The 20692-nt window shown below is 39.6% G+C and overlaps 2 protein-coding genes across 3 annotated transcripts; one reads left to right on the forward strand and one right to left on the reverse strand.

The window, feature by feature from the left end:
- Positions 1-1324: 1324 nt before the first annotated feature.
- On the reverse strand, positions 1325-7920 carry gdf9 (growth differentiation factor 9). The gene is given in 3 exon segments (XM_070913482.1): positions 1325-2265; positions 3636-3967; positions 7829-7920. Coding segments are annotated over 3 exon segments (1365 nt in total).
- A 3523-nt stretch (positions 7921-11443) lies between these two features.
- LOC139291514 (septin-8-A-like) lies at positions 11444-19679 on the forward strand. 2 transcript variants are annotated; one of them, XM_070913564.1, is made up of 10 exons: positions 11444-11473; positions 13276-13390; positions 13539-13734; positions 14293-14479; positions 14570-14731; positions 15140-15236; positions 15456-15624; positions 16535-16667; positions 16769-16956; positions 19540-19679. In XM_070913564.1, the coding sequence occupies exons 1-10, from the start codon at positions 11444-11446 to the stop codon at positions 19592-19594; spliced, it is 1332 nt and encodes a 443-aa protein (XP_070769665.1). In that variant the 3' UTR covers positions 19595-19679. The 2 variants fall into 2 exon arrangements, with proteins under 2 accessions (XP_070769665.1, XP_070769666.1); XM_070913565.1 differs by lacking the exon at positions 19540-19679 and adding an exon at positions 17342-17405 and having other exon boundaries at positions 11444-11458.
- The last annotated feature ends 1013 nt before the right edge of the window (positions 19680-20692 follow it).

A 20692-nucleotide genomic window follows, 5' to 3' on the forward strand; every position in this document is an offset into this window, starting at 1 on the left:
AACTGATCTACCTGTAAATACTCAACTTTTTCAATTTCAAAAATGTACCTTTATATGTTTACATGTTTGTTGTCCGTCAGATTATACGTTAAAGCACCATCAGACCACGGCAAATCCCTTGTAATGTATATTACTTGGCAATAAACAGTTTCTGATTCTGATCTCTACAACTGACTTCAGTTACATGCAGGAGATCCAGGTACTTTTTCCACATTATGATCCCAACCACGAATGAAAACACGCTTTCATCTGACCTACAAGCCCCAGAGAGACAAATCACAGGGACATATGTCAGAAAGGCATCTAAAGAGGGGAGTATTGACAGATTGACAGTCCACTTCTGCCAAGTATCAGATAACTCTTTACCACTATCTTCACTGAGAGTGTCAGACAGACAGACAGACAGACACACACACAGACACAGGCACACACACAGACACACACACAAACCCTTTCCCTATGTCATATGAGCCTGTTTAGCCAGCTGTTTGCAGACAACATTTTTGCATGTTATTATTTTTTTTATTTTCCAACTTTTCTTTTCAGAGAATCTGTCTATATATTTTCATTCTTTTGAATATTCCTAAGCTGAGCACAGACACACAGTGAATTCATACAATTTGCATAAATAGACATGACATAAATTTAGTCACATTCAACCAGTACAAATTCATAAGTGCAGTCAATTCATACGTATGCAGTCACTCAGTGACCAGAAGTCATTAATACACACTGAAACCTTGACAACTTTCATTCTGGACATTATGAAGACGGCTGCCATTCAGACAGTTGTCCGTAATCCCCAGGAATAAAACGATATGTAAAAGGTTTGATAAGAGTTTGAGACTGCTTTTTCCAACTTTGGTCCAGAACAGGGCTACTTAAAACTTGGCAATTGTGTTAAATTAAAGAATAATGACAGACCACCCACCCAAAATAAGTTAACAAAAAAAATAATCATACAAAATCATACAACACTCATTTTCTTCTTCAAGTGTGTCAGATTCAAGACAATGTTTCAAACAGCAAGTTGAAGAATAGGATGCATTGGCATCCTTTCTTGTCACACCTTAACAGAAAGGAAATAAATGGCACGTCTCCACATTTTTCATTTGGATAAAATACTTTTTGTTTAAGTAAACACACTTGATTAAGTAAACACGCCTGCTCCAGATCAAACTTCTTTCATGCACAATGATTTTATAAATTCATGAAATCACTGAGCCTGGTCAGAGTATCTGATACTCCATCTGTGACGTCTGTTGAGGAGGTTTGTGGGGATGTTCTATTCAGCCTGTAGAAAAGGGAAGAAAGAAGAGCTGGCTTAGCGACATGTGCACCTGGTGGCAACCATGTCTTCAAACTCCTTGTAGACATAGGAGCCGTCCTCTTCAAAGATCATGACACTCAGGGGGCTGTAGTGGGAGGGAATACACGAGGGCCTGGGCACGGAGGAGTCAAGCTTCTCATAGATGATGTTTTGCACCATGGTGTGGACAGGTGAACCGTAGATGAAGCCCATGGTCCTCGGGCAGATGCCTCTGCAGTACCTGGGGTTGTACTTTGGTGGAAAAACAATCCAGTGATCCAGTTTGAGCTGGCTGAATCGCACCCTGAAGTCATACAAGGAACAGTCGCTTGTCGGGAATTCAGAGCTTGGCAGAAGCTCAGGCAGGTGGATGTCCAGACTTTTATCCCCTCGTTTGCTCTTCGAAGATTCCCTCTTCCATCTCCTCTTTCGCCCAATCTTCTGTTCTGGTTTGAAAACCATCTGCTTGTGAAACGTGTTCGCTGCAGTGTCTGGCCTTTGACCTGCTTTGCCACTGACCAGTAACCTCTGGTGGGCGATTTTGCTGGTGTCATTGAGATAAAGAAGCAGAGGAGGGGACCTCAGGGTGAACTTCAGTGGGCCTCTGCGCCCATCACCCCTGGCTCTTTGTTCCTCTGGGCAGGTGACGTTGATGAGCAGGTGTATATTCTTCTTCTGAAACTTTAAGAGAGGCTGGAGAAACGAGGTGACGTCAACCTCCACCCAGTTCCTCCTGCTCCTCACGTTCGTGCTGGCTGTGAAGTTCACAGCGTGGTGGACCTCAGGACACAGCTGACACTGGTTTGGGTGCTCCTGCACCTTGATACTCAGGTAGCACACGGAGTTGACGGGTGCTGCACGGTCTTGGTCAAAATTGTACAGCAGGGCCGACTTCATAAGCTGCTCTTTTCTTCTCACTTGATCAAGGCTGTAGGAAAGATCCTGCATGAAACTCTCTGGAGGAGAATACAAGAAAACATAAGTCAGTCATCACTGCATGTCTGTCTCACAAAAGAGTCAGGACACAAATGTCACACAAAATTTAGTGTAATCATGAGTACTCATGATTACACTAAATTTTAAGTAACCAGAATAAACATGTCCATCTTGTACAAATGGATGTTTAAGTGCATAATGGGCTTTAAGGGGAGGCACTACAGGTGAAAATGGCAAATTTTGATTTGATTGGTCCATTTTGAGATATCATATTTCCCTCCTCTAACGACTATTTCACAAAAGCAAGATTCAAAAACGGAATAAAACAGATTGATTTAGTACCAAATGTACCCATTTAGTGTATAAGTAGTTTTTAAAATATATTTAATATGAACACTTAAATTATAGTAAATATAGGAGATTATCATAATAAATTGTACTGTTGAGAAAATTCATCAATAAGACATGGCAACACACAGATTTGCTCATTTTAGGAATATTTTGTCAAATTTCCATGTGGCAATGAAATATTAGATATCAAAGTTATACAAAAACATGTCTTTCAGGCCATGGGGATGAAAATACCATTAATACCTCTTAATCCAACTTTAATGTTTTTGTGTGACATTGTACAACATTTAGTCAAATCTATTAAAAAAGGACCAAAAGACAAGCAGCTTTTTGTTTAAGTGCTGTAACACAGCACATGATGCATTTCAGTCTGGCACCGAACCACTATCTGACACACCAGTGTCATTATGACCCCACTAATGATCAGATTAAAGCTGTTGAGCCACTGTTAACACTTTTTCCACCCTGCACATTGTGTGTATACCCCTGTAGTTTAAGTACAGTGAATATAGCAGACTACACATTGCAAGTCATAACTGCTATGCTGGAATAAAACTACTGTGCCTTTGGTTTTCTGTGTCATGTCAAGTTTGTGGACATTTGACTGAACACAACTGTATTTATCTGCACCATACATGCTCAATGTAAATACTTAAGGTCATCAAACTCGATTTTGACACATGGCCTTTATACAAAACACAGCCACATCATTAACGCAGGGCCCTCCTTCATGTTGTTCCTTAATGGTGCAATTCACCTAACAAAAAAAACATTTAATTATATTACCTAAACCAGAGACCCCTGGAGGTCTGGGACCTACAGCTTTGAAAAAGTGACCTTTTGACCTGCTTAGTCACTCTTTACCAGGCCAAAACATTGGAGCTGTTTTTTCAGTTGATTAGACCCCATGAACTCATTTTTGTGTCTTCTATTGTTTAGAGAAATGCCAATTTTAATCATGTAATTTGCCATCGACCCTCAGCACTGTGAATGTTATATTAAAGTGTGTGTATGGTCATGGTCTGTTTCACTTGCTCACCTTTAGTATTACACTGTGCGAGACATTCATCTTGTGGCTTGATCAGTCGGACCGTGTTGTAGATTTTATTCCCGTCCAAACTCCTCTGCACTCGGGAGGACTTCTTGTAAACCTCCGTCAGATACTTCATGTACTTGTGCTCAGGTTTCATCTTCCTCTTCAGGCGTGGGTTCCACCTCGACCCTCCGTGCTCTGACAGGGCTTTGAGCAGCGGGGAGAAGATGCTGCCGTAAGGGTACGTGAAGTCGCCCAGGTTGTGCAGCGCATTGGAGGCAGCCAGAGAAGATCTAACCAGCGGGCAGCTGCGGGTGACCAGCAGCACTAAGACAGCCGTGCGAAAATAACCAAGGACAACTGACATCAGCATTTGTTTTTCCATTATAAACAACGAAACCAGTCAAAACGTAGAGAGACTCTCTGCTGAGAGCTCGAGGTCAACAGGACCACGCACGTGCCGCCGCTGATCAACACACGCAGGTGTTGGCAATCAACCCCATCACTCATATCACTTCAGGTATCAGGTAAAGACACCTACTACCAGAAAACTTCACTTTCAGTCATGTTGTCACAAAGAGTCATCAAAAACAGCAAGAGGCCAGTTTTACATGATAGCGTGGTTAAGTTGAATTAAACAACGCTGTGTCCTGCACCCCTGATTCTCATCACATTTAGTAGCCTAAGCATTTTAGGAACTTTAATGTAAAACTAGAAATAATAAAAGCAATTTCCGGCTATGGTCACAATAACATTCAAATTCAACATTTCTTTTTGAACATGCCATGTCCTTCAAAAACAGATTCTGCGCTTTTATTTTGAAGATACATCCTCCCAGCGCCCGGTTCTTTTTCGAGTTAGTTTAACTTTACATCAACATAGAAGTAAAGAAAAAACTGGGCCTCTGGAGGAGACTTTCAAAATGTGCAGAACACACACAAGTGTCTTTGTTTGACGAATTTGATATCAAACACAGTTCACTGTTGATGTTTTGAAACTCAGCTGTTATCTGTCATCTTGCCCTTGCTGCTTGGCATGTATACCTAAATTTGCTGCGATGAACAAGTCACTGCTAATATAATATATATAATAAAGTGTTAACGCTGATAGAGGGTTAATAAAGTGTTAACTTGATACTAGAAGCCACAGATCAAATGTGACAATGTGCAAATTACAGCATGCTTGCAGTATTATGTTTTGCAAACTACAGTATATCATCAGCATTGTGGTTTCATGTGTACTTTTTACTGGTGTGGTGAGTTGTGTTCTTCGCCTCTGGGTTTGCAGAAGTCTGCCAGACAGCAAAAATACTGGATGTTACAAACAAACAGCTGGACTAAACAGTGTTATTGCACACTGGAGGTTTTGCATATCTTTGGCAGTTGGCACAGTACATATGGAGGTGTGTTGAAAGGCACACACTGCTGAATTTTTCCACTTGGTTGGTAGTAGGACACCGTGGGATTCTGGTAGTAGGGCTTGTTCATATAGTTGATCAACTTTCAGTGTAATCTTATCATGATGATACGTTACCATTTCACACATTTTTGTTGATGATTGTACTTAAAAATGAACAAAATACATGATTTACTATTTTATTTAAGAGGTTTGGTGTTATTGCACATTGTTTGTTGCCGTGAGTTCAGTTTATGTGATTTTATGTACATTCAATTCAAAACCAAACAATATTCTTACTAATCATCATCATGGCATTGATTTCAACCATTTCAGCCAGTTTTAGTGGCTGCACATATAAAACTAAACTTTTTTTCTCATATTACACATTATCTTACTTAAACTGTGATGTGGTACTTCAATCTTTGAACAAATATAAACATGGACCACTACTTCAGTGACCATTTAAACTGTAATGACGCCATTAGCATGCCCTGCTCTCTAGTGGCCTGAAATATGAAGTGCAAATAAAGGGACACAACACTTCCCATCATGTTATTAAAATCATCTAAGATAAACTAAATAAACATGTAATGTGATTAAAATGAAAGAGTTGGTCTGTTCAGCATCAGTCAGCCATGGAAAAAGAAAATCAGCCAAGGTAGTACAACAAAATCTTATGCTCATGTGTGGTGGAAATAGCTGTAATAGGCCCTCATGTTGTGGCCACTGTAAATGTGTTTACTGCAATGACTTTACTTTGTTACCTCTTTAGTAGCTCCATTATCATGCTAGCAGCATACAATGTTTTGTACAGTGGTTGTCAGGGTAGAGTTGGATAACATTAAAATTGATTGATTATTGATTGGTTGATTTAATTGAGGGTACGAGCCATTTTGTTGACCGTATGGTTTTCCTGTAATGCCATCCAAGTTTTACAGTTTTTGCCCCACTGCTGGCAGGGTTCTAAAAATAGCAAAATGATGTTGTTTGTGTCATCCAACACTTTCATATCATAAGGGGCAATTTCAGGGACCACCAGCTGGGCTTTAAACTTTGGTTGTAGCTGTTGCACAACATAAAATGTACACTAATGTGCATGTAATACTGTTTTGAAGCAGCTATAAGTATACAAAAAATAGGTCCTTTTCTATTTTGTACTGACAGGAAATGATACAAGACCTGGATCACACCACAGTATTGTTAGACAATCTTTGATGTTGGCAAATTTTGTCTGAACCATTAAAAAAGAGACACAGGAAGCCTTTCTGTGGTAGATTTCCTCTTGTGATCATCCAGTTGTTTTGCAGTATTAAAGAAAGGTTCTGAGGTGGGATTTAACACATAGTCTACTATGCTGATGGTTGTTGTGAGTGCAGCTGTCCTTTGTCGGGATCATTATGCAAGCAGCTTCTTTTCCAGATAACAAGACAAAGGACATTGTTCTGGCAGTGTTTTGCTCATGGCTTCATTGTCTGAGCTCCAACTCTTTTCATGTCATCTGGGATTGTTTTCTCTCTTGGTCAGTTAAGGATAAAAATAGTGCTTTAGTGCTGTTTTAGATGTCTGATCTGGGAAAAGAAGGCGAATCATTCATTCATGACAACATGAACATTAAAATGTGTTTCAATAGGTTGTTAGTTTTCCACTTAAGGTTTATTTCCTTACATTAGACCCTACCCTACTATTTCATCTTCGACTTCTTTGTTTGCAGGTGAGAGAAATCATGTCAAGCTTGTATTCGGCTGACATCCTTTCTGATCGATACTAAAATGATTGATTACTGTGGGGGATTTGGGAACATGGTCTAGCATGTCACATCAGTCCAGAGAATGAAGCCCATGTTGACCCACAAAAGGAGGCCTTTCTCATCTGTTACAGCTCAAGTTCACAAAGAGATTGATAAAGGAGACATTCCACCGCCCTGTCTAGTTGCCTGCTTTGCATAACTGGCCCCACAAAGTTCCCCTTTGCTTTTACTGAAGTTGAACGGCAGCTTTTTCAAAATGTTAAAATCTACCACTGCTCTTTTCTACAACAGTATGCAGTGTTTTCTCTGCATTCTGTTGGCTTTGAAGAACTTTAACTGATTTAGTTTTCATGATCAGAATATCATAAATAGACGATCGGCTGTGCACAAAAGCAATGAGCATCAACATCAACAACACAATGACCAGTGTTGATAGCAACGGTTTCCCAGGTGTGGTCTGTTTTCACATTTCCTCATACTTTAAAGTCACAAATCAAGAGCTAACTGCTACAGATTTATTACACATTGGGTAATGAAGATATGTGTGACTATCACTGATTGTTTGTGTTGTTAGTAAGAAAAATAATTTAAATGGCTTCAAAATAACAAATTCATTGTTAATTCATGGAGTTCAACTGAAGGAAAAAAAAGATGATAAAATGATAAATACTGTTCATAAATAGTACATCCAACAGTGATACACTGTACAAGAGAGCTAAAGCCTGCAACAGGTACTAGTAGACTACATGTTTATAATTCAGATATAGACTTTAAGTGATCTAAAGGAGATTCAACAATGGCTTACATTGTTTTATATTAACATAATATACAAACTAAGACAGTATTATCTCTTACGATTTTAAGATTGTCCACCTCACAGCTTCTTTTGTGATCCATGTCATCCTCACCAGTCATGAGCAAACTTAGTTGCTGTCTTGTGTTTCTTCCCTATGTGAGGCTGGAACAGTTTACTAATGGTATTGAAGCCCTTCGGGTGCTCTCTGTAGTCCCCATCTTCTGCCTTCTCCCGGTCCTTGCTCTGCTGTTGTCCTCCCAGAAGTGCTCTGACCTCAGCTGACACACTTTTGCCCAGGTAGTGGAGGGCCTTCTTGCCATTGTTATCTCTTTCGTTTACATTGGCTCCATACCTTTGCACAAGCAAAGCCATCACGTCAGCGTGGCCGTGTATGGCTGCGATGTGCAAAGGCGTGTATCCTCCGTGTGCTTTGCTGTTGATGTTAACGTAAGTGCCTCTTTTCCTGGAGATCTCCACGAGCTTATGTATCATCTCGCTGTTGCCGTCCTTGGCAGCCCAGTGCAGGGCTGTGAAGCCTGACATGAAGTCTTTCTTCTGTGCTAGTCGTGTGTCCTGCAGCAGCAAACCATAGATCTGTCCCCACAGTCCAGCTGCACACTTTACCAACCACTCATGAGCTGATGGCTCCAGAGGCACACACTCTGAGTCCTTCACATCATCTCCCTGTCTGGTGGTCTTGTTTTGGGGCCTCACCTGGGGAAACCCTGAGGGTTGCATGTCCTCTGTATGTCTATAACATTGGGAGTCACTCAGTGAGTCCTTCTTGCAAGCTGGAAAGTTAGAATTCAGAGTTGGCACTGATGGTGCAGAAACTTTGGTTACCAACGTGACTGGTTCGTGTGAAGTTTTCTGCTGATGCACTTGGGAGAGTAATCCCTCTTGTGTTACCGGTGCAGAGTCTCTCGGTGGGGATTTTACTGCTATGACAGCGAACACAGCTCCAGATTTCCTCGCTCTGCTCGCCTTATCTCCGGAGATATTCAGGACTTTAACAGTGGTAGTGTCCGCACTACTAATGTTCCTTGATAACGGCCTCTTTTCCTGTGTGGCATCGCTGTAATACTTGTCATTTATGTCTGAGGGATAGCAGACATTATTGTTCTCAATGTCACAGTAAACCATCCTGGCTGACTCGGCTCGGTGAGGAGATGTGTACGAAAAGCTCGTGTTTTGGCTCGAGAAACTGTCATCCATCTGCGTTTTCTGCGAGCCATCATGCGCCACCTCTTTGACAAAGTCCTGATACCGTTTCTTCACGACCACAAATTTAACCTCGTCGATCTGTTTGACCACAGCGACGCTGTTCACCAACTTCTTGAAAAGGTCCCTATTGTGCTGCTTTTCCGCGGGATCACTGCAGCTGATTTGACTCCTGAAATTGTTCAGCAGCTCCGAGTTCTTCACTTTGCCTCCGTGCTCCAGTAAAAAAGACAAAATAGATTCCTGGGTCAAAGCCATTTCGTCCTGCCGTGGTTAAAAATGTGAAAAGATAGAACAGATGGTTTAAATAAACCCCCCGCTCTCTCTGCTCCCTCTCTGTTGTCTTCCACCAACCTGCTGCTTCCGGCGCCTCTCCAAATAAAATCACCCGGTTTTCATGATGGCTCTCCCCGTTAAAGGCTGTCTGAGGGCAGGGCAGACGGAATGTGTCGTCTCGTGATTAGTGGATCAATGTCAAAGCTGCCAAAAAAGGCTTGATTGTATATTTATTTGTATGTTTACATTTATGAATTATGAAATGGCTTTATATAAAAAAGCCAAATGTTATAAGATTATAGTAGCGTAGAACTATATTTGAATGTTTATTATATCACAGGCATATATATAAATGGATATTCTCCTCCTATGAATATGAATACACAGTAAATGTTAAATCCCTTGTGACCTATGATATTAAATAAGATAAGAAATATCGTATGTGGTTTATGTTTATTCAAACACAGCAACACATATGAATGATATAAAATGGATCCCAACAAGATCTTGACAATATTCTGGTATTTAACACATCTGCTTTTGATGCCTGTCCATACTGCAGTAGTGCAAAGTACTGAGATTTCTTACTTAAGTATAAGAAGCAGAACCTCAACGTTACAATACTAATCAATATCTAAAGTATTAATACTACTCAGGTAGCAGAATGGCCCTTGTGAGAGGGCTCTGTTATATAATTATATAATTAGATAATTATTACTAATGGATGTAGCTTGTAGAGTGATGTATATATAATAATTTTATATAATGTTGGGTAGTGATGTGTATTATTTGATACTAATCATAAAAGTAATCTTTTCATAAAATGATATACAGTACAAAGTTGTCACGTATGCAATGTTCCAGGTAAATAACTAGCAGATGTTGGGGCCCCATACTGATAAGATTCATTATTGTTTGGGTGTCTCCCTTGGAATGTGGGAGTTATGCGATAGAGGTCTCTTTTCCTGACCCCTAGACTGCTGTCCAAATAACTTGTATATCATCGGTTTTGGGGTACTGAGGGACCCTAGGGAAATATAAGTTTATAGACTCATGTGTTATAGTAGGACCCTATGTATGCCTAAATGTATAAAAGACGAGTTTGAACAGTGTTCGAGGCAGCAGTACTGATTCGGCTACGGGTGCTGTACAGGTCAAGATGCGCATGCCTGTTGATCCTGATCTTTGATGCAAATAAAGAATATTATGTGAAAAGTCAGTATCAGCGGAGTCTCCTTCCATCATCGAATCATCGCCTACATCTGGGGAATGAAGAAGAAATTAACAACAGTAGCTTCACATTTTATATGTTTAATATACATTTTGTATGTAAAATCAAAACTACTAGTTGTTCAAAGGGCTGCAACTAACGATTATTTTCATTTTCGATTAATCTGCCGATCATTGTCACTATAAATCGATTAATTGTTTAGTCTATAAAATGTCAAACAATTGTGAAAAATGCTCATCACAATTTCCCAGAGCCCAAAGTGACGCCTTCAAATTGCTTCTTTTGTCCAATCAACAGTCGAAAACCCAAAGACTCTGCATTTACTAACATAAATGTCAAAGAGAAGTAGCAAATCCTCACATTTAAGAAGCTGGAACCAGCAAACGTTTTACATTTTTGCTTAAAAAATGACTGAAACGATTGATGATTGATTGATGGATTGATTGATTGATCGTTGGCGACTAATTTTCTTTCGATGGAATAATCGATTAATCGAGTAATTGTTGAAGCTCTATTTGTCCAATAAATGTAGTGGAATAAAAAGCACATTTTCCTCTGAAATGTATTGGAGAAAGTAGCATTTAATGGAAGCAACGTTGTTAAGTACTTAATTTACTTCCCCCCACAGCCTGAGTGCAGTTCCTCTGTCGTCGGTTTTGCGTTGCTAGGAGACAGCTGTTCAAGTGCTGAATGAACTTGGGCCCACTTGAAATATGAAATTACATTTTTTTCAATACTGTTGTAGTCGGACTACAGTCGTGTGAAACCCTTTGAGCATGGACAGTGAATCTTTATACAGTAAAAAAAAAAATCTAAAGTAAAATTGTAGAGAAACTGCTACTATTTCTGTGATGGGCTGTCGTTTCCCATGACAACAGCTACAAACCCGGATCCGTCTGTCAGAGCAGTTATCTGAATAATGCCTGGCATAAAAGAAAAACAGCTAATGGAGCATTAAACTCATTCAGACTTAAGAGTAAGGGCTGAGGTAGGCTGTTCAGGGCTGTTGTAATGTCGCCCTCCCGCACCGAGGGGGTGTTGCCTCCAAGTGGCCATATTGAAGGGAGTGAGAGTCTGTGCCTGTTAGATGTGGAGAGCAGGGCTGGCTGAAGACGGATAATTCCTACACACAGCCACTTCTGACGATGGCGGCCAATGAGGTAGATGTTTTCGCAGTGAGTATGATGACCTACTGTCTGCGGGCCTGCAGTGACGAATGATCTGGTGTCTTCAGAGTAGAAACAGGAATTAAACTAGCTAGCCCACAGCATTCAGGTGTATGTGAGAGCAAGGTGATGGTAATGAGATGTTTGCCGAGAATGCAGCAGGATCGCTGCGGTGTTTAGAAAGCTTGTCATGTCCGATAAATACGGATAAAGACGGATTTTAAGCTAACGTTGATGATGCATCGTCGCCCCGTGGAGACGTGCAGGAGGAAAAAAGACGCACTTAGACATCCAGCTGTCCAGCATGAAACAGCACGAAGCGTGTGCATCGACACTTCGCTGTTTACCATGTCAACACCTCTGACAGGTGGACACGGGTGCTGAACTGTCAGGACGAAGGGACCGAGCATTTGAATGCAACACTAAGAGGATAAACATAAGTAGCGTCCTCTTCAAGTGGTAGCTAGCTGCTTAAGGTTCAGCATTGCATTGCTCAGCTAAAATATAAGTATGTATCGGCCTAACGTGTAATTCGTGGCAACGTGTTAATTAAAAAGCCTTCATAGTTTTCAGGACGTGCCTGATATTTAGTCTCCTGTTTACATGCTGCAAATGATGGAAGACTTTGTTAAGTTAAGGTAGTGTGTGTGTGTGTGTGTGTGTGTGTGTGTGTGAAGGGGAGTTATGGGTACCAGGGCAGCCAGCAGCTTGGATATCCTCCCACCCTGTGAAATAACCTCTAGATAAAGAGCTCTTTGTGTGTGTGTGTGTGTGTGTGTTTGTGTTTGTGTGTGTGTGTGTGTGTGAAGAGAGAGGGACAGAAACGGATGATTGTTGTATTGAACACATCCTGGTCCTCATGTTGAGCCTTTTACGAGATGCCAGTATCCCAGGGTGTATCTGGTACAGGAGGAATGAACCATGAGTCCGAGCTCATACAGCCAGGGAAACATACATTCTATATAGTATGCATTCATGTACACAGATTCAAATGCCTTAATGTATTTTCAATGTTATGTATTAATGAACATGGTGAAAGTAGTGCTGAAACGATTGTCATTTCAGTCGTTCGACTGAAAAATAGTTGCCAACTATTTTGATAACTATTTAAGTCATTAATCAAGCAAAAGGGACCAATTTTGTCTCAAATTTAATGCTTTTATTTCCATTTTAATAATTATGAATTAAATATTTTTGTTTTGTACAGTTGGTTGAACAAAACAAGCAAGTTGAAGAGGAAACTTTGGGCTAAAAGTAAATGATTCATCTATTAATCAAAGAAAATAATCGACAGAAAATGGAGATATTTGTTAGTGTCAGACCTAAAGCATACTTATAATCACAAACCATTACTGTCTGCATCATTAAAGTTATTAACACATGATAGTTATACTATACTAAAGCTTATTAATTCAGACACAAGACACACAATGTGAAGTGTGCAGTATCAGTGCTGCACAATCAAGTGATTCTCTTAGCATGTTGTTGTCAAATTTGCGTGTGTTTAGCAGAGGAATTCTGTTTGTGATACCGAGACAGAACCTTTTTATAGGTCGGACTATTCAGTGTGTTAAGTGGAAGAGAGATGACCTCATTTGCAAAGAATGCTTTTAAGCTTGAAAGCAGAAATGTGGGGATGGGCTCTGACAGAAGGACTTATTTAACCTCACCATTTTATTGTTTTTTGTTGTAATTTCCTTTGGATATTTAATGATATGAAGTGAATTTGATGAAATATTGCTGAAATGTATATATATATATATATATATATATATATATATATATATATATTCTTTGTCCAAATACCTCAGAATGAAGACAAGCGAAACCTGGATCTCGGAGGCCATGTGGGGTTTGACAGTCTTCCAGATCAGTTGGTCAGCAAATCAGTTGCACAGGGATTCTGCTTCAACATCCTCTGTGTAGGTATGTCTGAACCCAGGAAGAGTTCATTATCCAAAGTTAGTACTATGAATGTAACATGCATTAATGGGGAATTTGGTGCATTAATGCATCACCTTGTCTTGCCCTGATCTCTGTTCACCATGTGTCATTTTCTCTCTTTTTTTTAAAGGTGAGACCGGGATAGGCAAGTCCACATTAATGAACACTCTTTTCAATACAACATTTGAAAATGAGGAGGCCAGCCACTATGGGAGTGAGGTACAGCTACGCCCACAAACGTATGACCTGCAGGAGAGCAATGTCAACCTCAAGCTGACCATTGTGCACACTGTAGGGTTTGGAGACCAGATCAACAAAGAAGAAAGGTACAGATTCTTTGTTTGACTTTTAGTTAGTGTGCTATCCAGACTGAAAAAAGGATTGAAAATGGAAGAAACTGTCTTGCTCAGTGGAAGAAAAACATAGAATGATAGTAAAATGTTATAGAAAACTCATCACAGAAATCCTCTGTGCTGTTTTGATGCTGATCTTTAAAAATTCACAGAGCTAGCTATAGAAATGTCTCTTGTTAAGATCAGCTCCAGCTATTAATGATTTCCCCCTCTTGCTCTGGTACTTCAGCCAACAGTGTGGACTTGAGGAAGAGATCTGGCCTGTTTCTGGCATGTGAACTGGGAGGGAAGAAAGGGAATATGGGAATGACTGGTTGAACTAATGCAATCTCAATAGACATTTGAGTGCTCAACAGCAGGGAGTAAAAAAAGCTGCATTCTTGGCTGCAGGACTATAGTTGCAGAGTTTGTAACCAGGATACTAACATGTCTCTCAAACAACAAGGAAAGCCATGTACAGTCTCATGTTCATACATGTAAGGATAAAATAATGATGCTCATCTGTTATGTCTGTGCTATCTTTCTGTGCAGCCATAAACCCATTCTTGAGTATATCGATGCCCAGTTTGAAACGTATCTTGAAGAGGAGCTAAAAATCAAACGCTCCTTGTTTAATTGCCATGACACAAGAATCCACATCTGCCTGTATTTCATCGCTCCCACCGGACACTCCCTGAAGTCCCTCGATCTCGTCACAATGAAGAAACTGGACAGCAAGGTGACAGTAGAATCTGGTCACTGCCTGTTTCAGCAGTTAATGTTACTTGTCCCTCAGTCTGTCACTCACATATTGTGTTTTCCCGTGCAGGTGAACATCATCCCTGTCATTGCAAAGGCAGACACGGTATCCAAGAGTGAACTGGACAAATTAAAGATCAAGATTATGAGCGAGCTGGTCAGTAATGGAGTGCAGATTTATCAGTTCCCTACAGAGGATGAAGCTGTTGCAGAGATCAACTCCTCCATGAATGTGAGTACTAGAAACACACAGACACACATACATAATACAATACACGTACCCTATGAATAAGATAATATGCGTCCACTGTATTGTAGCACTTATTGGGGCATCGGGTCATTTTATTAGTCTGGTTCCACACCTTTGAATTGCTGCCCACATCTCAGATTTTTTTCTGCAATTCAAATATAATATAAATGCTAGTAATATAGTAGTAATAGAAGTGGTTGCATAGTAGTAATAGAATAATGAAGTGAAACAGTATTTATCATGCTACCATTTTATGATTGATGTTGCAGAAAAGGTAGGAAATTATTACATTTAGCATGTTGTAATAGCAGTATGAGATCCTGGTTATGACAAGTATCGTGTCATGTTTTTTCAAACATATTGTAACAATATCAGTACTGTATGTTACAGACTCATCTTCCCTTTGCTGTGGTTGGAAGTGTAGAAGACGTTAAAGTAGGAAATAAGATGGTGAAAGCGCGGCTGTACCCCTGGGGATCAGTACAGGGTGAGTCCGCTGAATCGATTTGACACACACAATAAAAGCCCCCCCCAAACAGTAGAGTTGTTTAGTCAGATGCCTGCTGCCAAACTATTATTACTTTTTCAGTTCAGATATAAACATGACTCTCTGTTTTTATGAGCACAGTAAGCACTGAGTTGTCATTTAAGATTTTCAGGAAGTGCAAAATGTTAAATGACCAAGCTTCTGTTTTTTTTTTTCCAGTGGAGAATGAAAACCATTGTGATTTTGTGAAGCTGAGGGAGATGCTACTGCGTGTGAACATGGAAGATCTCCGAGAGCAAACACACGCTCGACACTATGAGCTCTACCGTCGCTGCAAGCTGGAAGAGATGGGCTTCAAGGACACAGACCCGGACAGCCAGTCGTTCAGGTGAAATTAGGGACAGCAGTGATGTAATACATCTTGGCAACTTACTTCTGTGGAACTGCAAAACTGCTCTCTTATGATGCTAAAACCGTGCTGATAAATGATTTTACTGATGAACATAAATGTTTTGGTGAGATGTAAATGAATTAATGCCATCTGAACACTATCCAGATGGGATTTCTCCAGGGAGGATCAGGTAACTCTGTGTATCCATGATATAAAATGCTCTTAGCGACTTGCTATGTTTTGTAGAAATGTGATGAGGAAAATGGGAAATGTTTGGTGTGGAGAAAAAAGGAATAGATAAATGATTAAACATGTGCTAAGACCAGAACAAATAAGAGAACTAAGGAGTTGAAACATAAATAGAGTAAAATAAACAAAGTTCTAAAAGGAAAAGATGAAGCTTTTCTCTTTTTTACCCACCGATTGGAGCCCTCTATTTAGACTCTAGTTGAATTATTTAATGAACAGTATAATTCATTGATGTATTATATTTTTGACTCATCTGAGCCTTTTAGTGCCTTCTTACATTCTTCTAGAGATTAGCCACACTAGCCCGTCTTCTTAATACTGGGCAGAAACTACAGTAAATCCAGCTCCTGTGGTCATGAAATGACAGATGATATGTTTATTGTTATATCTCAGATGGAGTTCAGTACTTTGAACCAGCTAGTTATAAATCCTGTTTGTGAAGGCCTTCTTGGCTTTTAGTAACTACAAGCTAACTAGTTTGAGGTGTACAACCCATTTAAATTTTGGTATGCATTAATCCCCACCTCATAAACATTGCTATGTTACAACTAAGCTAAGTCTGAACTTATAAACCACTGGAGCAACCAGCTTCTGGTTACTAATCCTCTCCAAATGGGCATTAGACTGATATTATCATTGCTTTTATGCTGATCTTCAGCCTTCAGGAGACATATGAAGCCAAGAGGAAGGAGTTCCTTGTGGATCTGCAGCGCAAAGAGGAAGAAATGAGACAGATGTTTGTCAACAAAGTGAAAGAGACAGAAGCAGAGCTGAAAGAAAAGGAAAAAGAGGTGAGGACTGACATCATCATACAATAACTACTCATTGAAAATACACCATATTTGGTTTGTCTCACATTGCGCCCTGTCCTCATCATCATCATCGTCTGTAGCTTCATGAGAGGTTTGAGCAGCTGAAGCGGATGCACCAGGAAGAGAAGAAGAATCTGGAGGAGAAAAGACGAGAACTGGAGGAGGAGATGAATGCCTTCAATAGAAGAAAGATTGCAGCTGAGACACTGATGGGACAGGCACTCCAAGGCTGCTCACAACCTTTCAAGAAGGACAAGGACAAGAAGAAGTAAGTCTGCTTTTCTGTATGCATTTGATTTGTATTGCTGCTTAAGTGGTTTCTTTCATACACCATGGTTGTCAGAGCGAGCATTAATGCCACTAAATAGTAAAAACACTAAGCTGTCTCAGGTCATTCAGGGATAACTGGCTAAATGTCACACATATATTATATTTACAAGCCATGGACGTGTATTCTCTGAGCCAGTCTATGTGGAGTTGATTGGACAGAGGGGGAGGCGTACAATATGATTAATGAGATTGTGTTATCTTCCCAGAAGCCATGTTGGCTCAGAAACTGATACAGGGACAGATTCAGACTGACACTGCGTGCCCAGACATAGTAGGGAGGGTCACAGCTTGCATGACACAGCCTGATGCTTATTTCTCTGCAGGCTGACCTGCCAGACTGTATCTCAGACAGGGGCACTTCTGTTTACATTCGACCGGTCTCACTGATGCTCACGCCACGTGCAATGCAGATGATACTCAGACATCCCACATAGAGCCTTAATCATTTCTGCAGGTGGAAACATTTTATGTCAGGATCGATTATATTTGCTCAAAATGTACATGCAGTTTGAAGCTCCAGATTAGCCTTGAATAGGTGTCTCAATTATGAGCAAAATGGAAACGGGTGTGATGAAATGAAAGCATGGTTCCCTCAAAAACTTTCACCTTTAATGGCAGCTTGTACTGGCTTTAATGCCCTACCATGTGGGTGAAAATGTTAAGAATACCAAAGGCATTAAGCGAGATTTCAACAGGTTTCTACTGTTTGTTTTACCTCCTAAAATAGCAGTAAAACCATTATTACATATAAAAAAATGCAAGAACAGCTACATACACTAAATACATGCACAAAAGGGTGTATAACATAATACTTTAAGTTTGTCATATAGAGGACTAAGATGAGGAATGTATGCTCTGGGTAAGTTAAACGTTTAAGGCAAGGCTTTGTTCAGACTTCAGGTACAGCTGATTTCTGTTTCAAATTGCAAGTGATAGGCTGGATGCCTGTATCTCCTTTGGTTGCTATGGTTAAGAAGAAGAGGTGGTGTGTTTTTCCAGGATGCCACCAAAACAGTAAACTGAAGTGTCCATGAATGGAGATTCTCTGAACTTCTCTGTCTCACCAGACTGCATTAGTGACAGAAAAAGTTGATTTTTATATGCAACCATTTTTGGTGGTACAGTCATGGTTAGTTAGCTGTGCTTTAGACGGGGTGTCAGCGCAATGTGTCTTGTTGGATATGACCTTAAAGACAGTTCAAACTCTTGATTTTAGTGATCAGGTTTTTTAAACCATCTGATTTAAATGTCAAAATGACTATTGGGCTGCCCGTCTGACTTTGAACATAGCCTAAAATGTACACCTACAAGCCAAACACTGTTGCATTCCCATTTCATTCATTTGATTTCTACCATACCTCAGGTCCTCCATCTTTTCTTTTTTTCCATATTTTGTCTTATTTTTTCCCCCTTTCAGTTGATTTATGGATCAAACATCCAGGGAAACCAGGAATGTGTCTGTCATCAGCATGGGAAAAAGAGACTGTCATATCTGACATTACTTCCTGACACTGTATGTGTGGACATAGTGTCACAGTGACTATGCACGTATGTGAGCCTGAATAATGTGATGGTTATAAGCCACTGTGTACTTATGGATCAAAAAGGTAGCTTTGCTCAGTGTATTTAATTTATCGCTAATGCTGACTCTGCTAGACACACAATCCATGGACTGTTTTCATACCAAGTAGCGTGTGTTGTTTTATGTTCTTGCCATGAATGTGTGTTCATCTCCCGTTGTAATTTAAAGTCTCTGTTTCTCAGTGAGACACTGACAAGACTTAATGGAAACAGAACAGTAGACTTTGAGTTACTGACTGAACTGCAGTTATGTTATGTGTTAACATGGAGTAGTAAGCATTTGTGTGTATTTATAAATGCAGTTATTCACAAGTTGAATGGTCTCTAGTATGTTTTTAAATACAGATTGTCTAAAAATGCACATAATAATATTGATAATTGATTTTTTAAATTATTGGTAGTTTGATGTAAGATGATTTGATTGTCTAACACTCTGCTAATTATATGCAAAGTGTGAGTGAGTCTGGAAGTGAGTCAAATATTTAGCCTTCATTTTTATTCAAATAAATAATGGAAATGAAAAAAAACGAACAGAGCATCAGTTCATCTGTTGGTCAGCTGAACCCATTCCCCTTAAACTCTCTCAGTTCTCTGAGACTTCCCATCATGTCAGCCATTTGTATGATTCAAAGCATTTCATATTGCACCCATTGTCGCCATGACGCACCAAATGTCCACATGCACTACATGGTTTTCTGATTTTGATTGGTTAACAGAGTTAACAGTGTTTCTGTAAAATAATGTACCCATTTAATTCAAGTGTCAGTTTTTTCCTTCAGTCAGTGGCAGCAAAGAGGATAAATAACAAAATGCTTAGTAAACTTCATTATCATTTGCACTAAATGTTTGGATTTCATATTGAGGTTTGTCTAGTGACCTTAATGAATATGTAGAGTTGCTTGTTCAGATAAATGACATGGCTTTTCTTTCCTTTTCATAGCTTCTTTAGTCTTCCATCTGCGTGCTCCTTAACCTCAGGAAGGAATTTGAATTAGAAGACTTTCTACCACATCAAAAGATCACAGACTAACTATCAAGTGTATTATTTTTACAATGTGAAATAACAATTTTATAGAAAAGCACTTAACATCCCTGGAAGTGAGTCAGCCTGAAGTCTTCCATGTCTACTAAACTTTCCTTTAAGCTTTTCAGCATCGCTCTGTAGCATGGTCTGTGCATGGCTCCTAACCTTCATTCCTAAAAGTATTAAAAGATCTTCATTGCCAAAATCTCTGTTTTGTACTAAATGTGCTACCTTCTGTCATCTGCCATGTTATACTTGTAGTTTCTGACTGATGACTATTTACACTGTGAAATATATATTATGAAGTGACATGATATTGCTGTTAAATGTTGTACGGATTGAGCATTATATTATGATTTATAAGCACTTTACATCAGTCCTAGTACAAATACTATCTTTGTAAAAGGTGCCCTATCATACTAACATGTCAGCTCTTATGTTGTGTCAAAAAGATCTAGTTAGAAGTATTTTATAGTTTAAAAATGCAAAAACTATATATACTGTTGTTACATGAAAAAAAGCCTGGATGTATATAAATTCAGGATTAAATCTCTTAATGTTGGTTGGTCTATATGGTGGGTCTGTGTGGGCCCGCTTGCATATTTGTATATCCTTATGTAATAAAGAGTTACTTTATTGAAAACGTGCATTGTTCTTTCCATATTTGCACTTTTGGACAGAAAAGTCGAAAAAGTTGACAGAAAACGGGTTGTGGTCTCAGCAGGTTCAAGTTCCTTCAAAAAACTTGCCAGTGGGCGTCCATTTAGGAAGAAGAAGAGACAGCATACTGTCATAATATCTGGTCTATGAAAACAATCCATATATGTAATTTTAAGAAATCCTGCAGTTTTCCAGAATTGTATCTGTTATTCCCCCTCTCCTGTAATGTTGTATGCCTTTTCTTGGCCTCCATTTTATTGAACGCACACTGTATGTGCTGTGTCAATTGATACCTTTTCTATTATGCCGCTTTATCGTTGAAAGTAAACGTTATTTATTGTATGAGTTTAGTATAATTTTATTGCCAATATAATAAGAGAAGAGACAGTAGGACGCAGTTTTCGGTCAC

This window comes from Enoplosus armatus, chromosome 10 (genome assembly GCF_043641665.1).
Source record: "Enoplosus armatus isolate fEnoArm2 chromosome 10, fEnoArm2.hap1, whole genome shotgun sequence".
Classification (NCBI taxonomy): Eukaryota; Metazoa; Chordata; class Actinopteri; order Centrarchiformes; family Enoplosidae; genus Enoplosus; species Enoplosus armatus.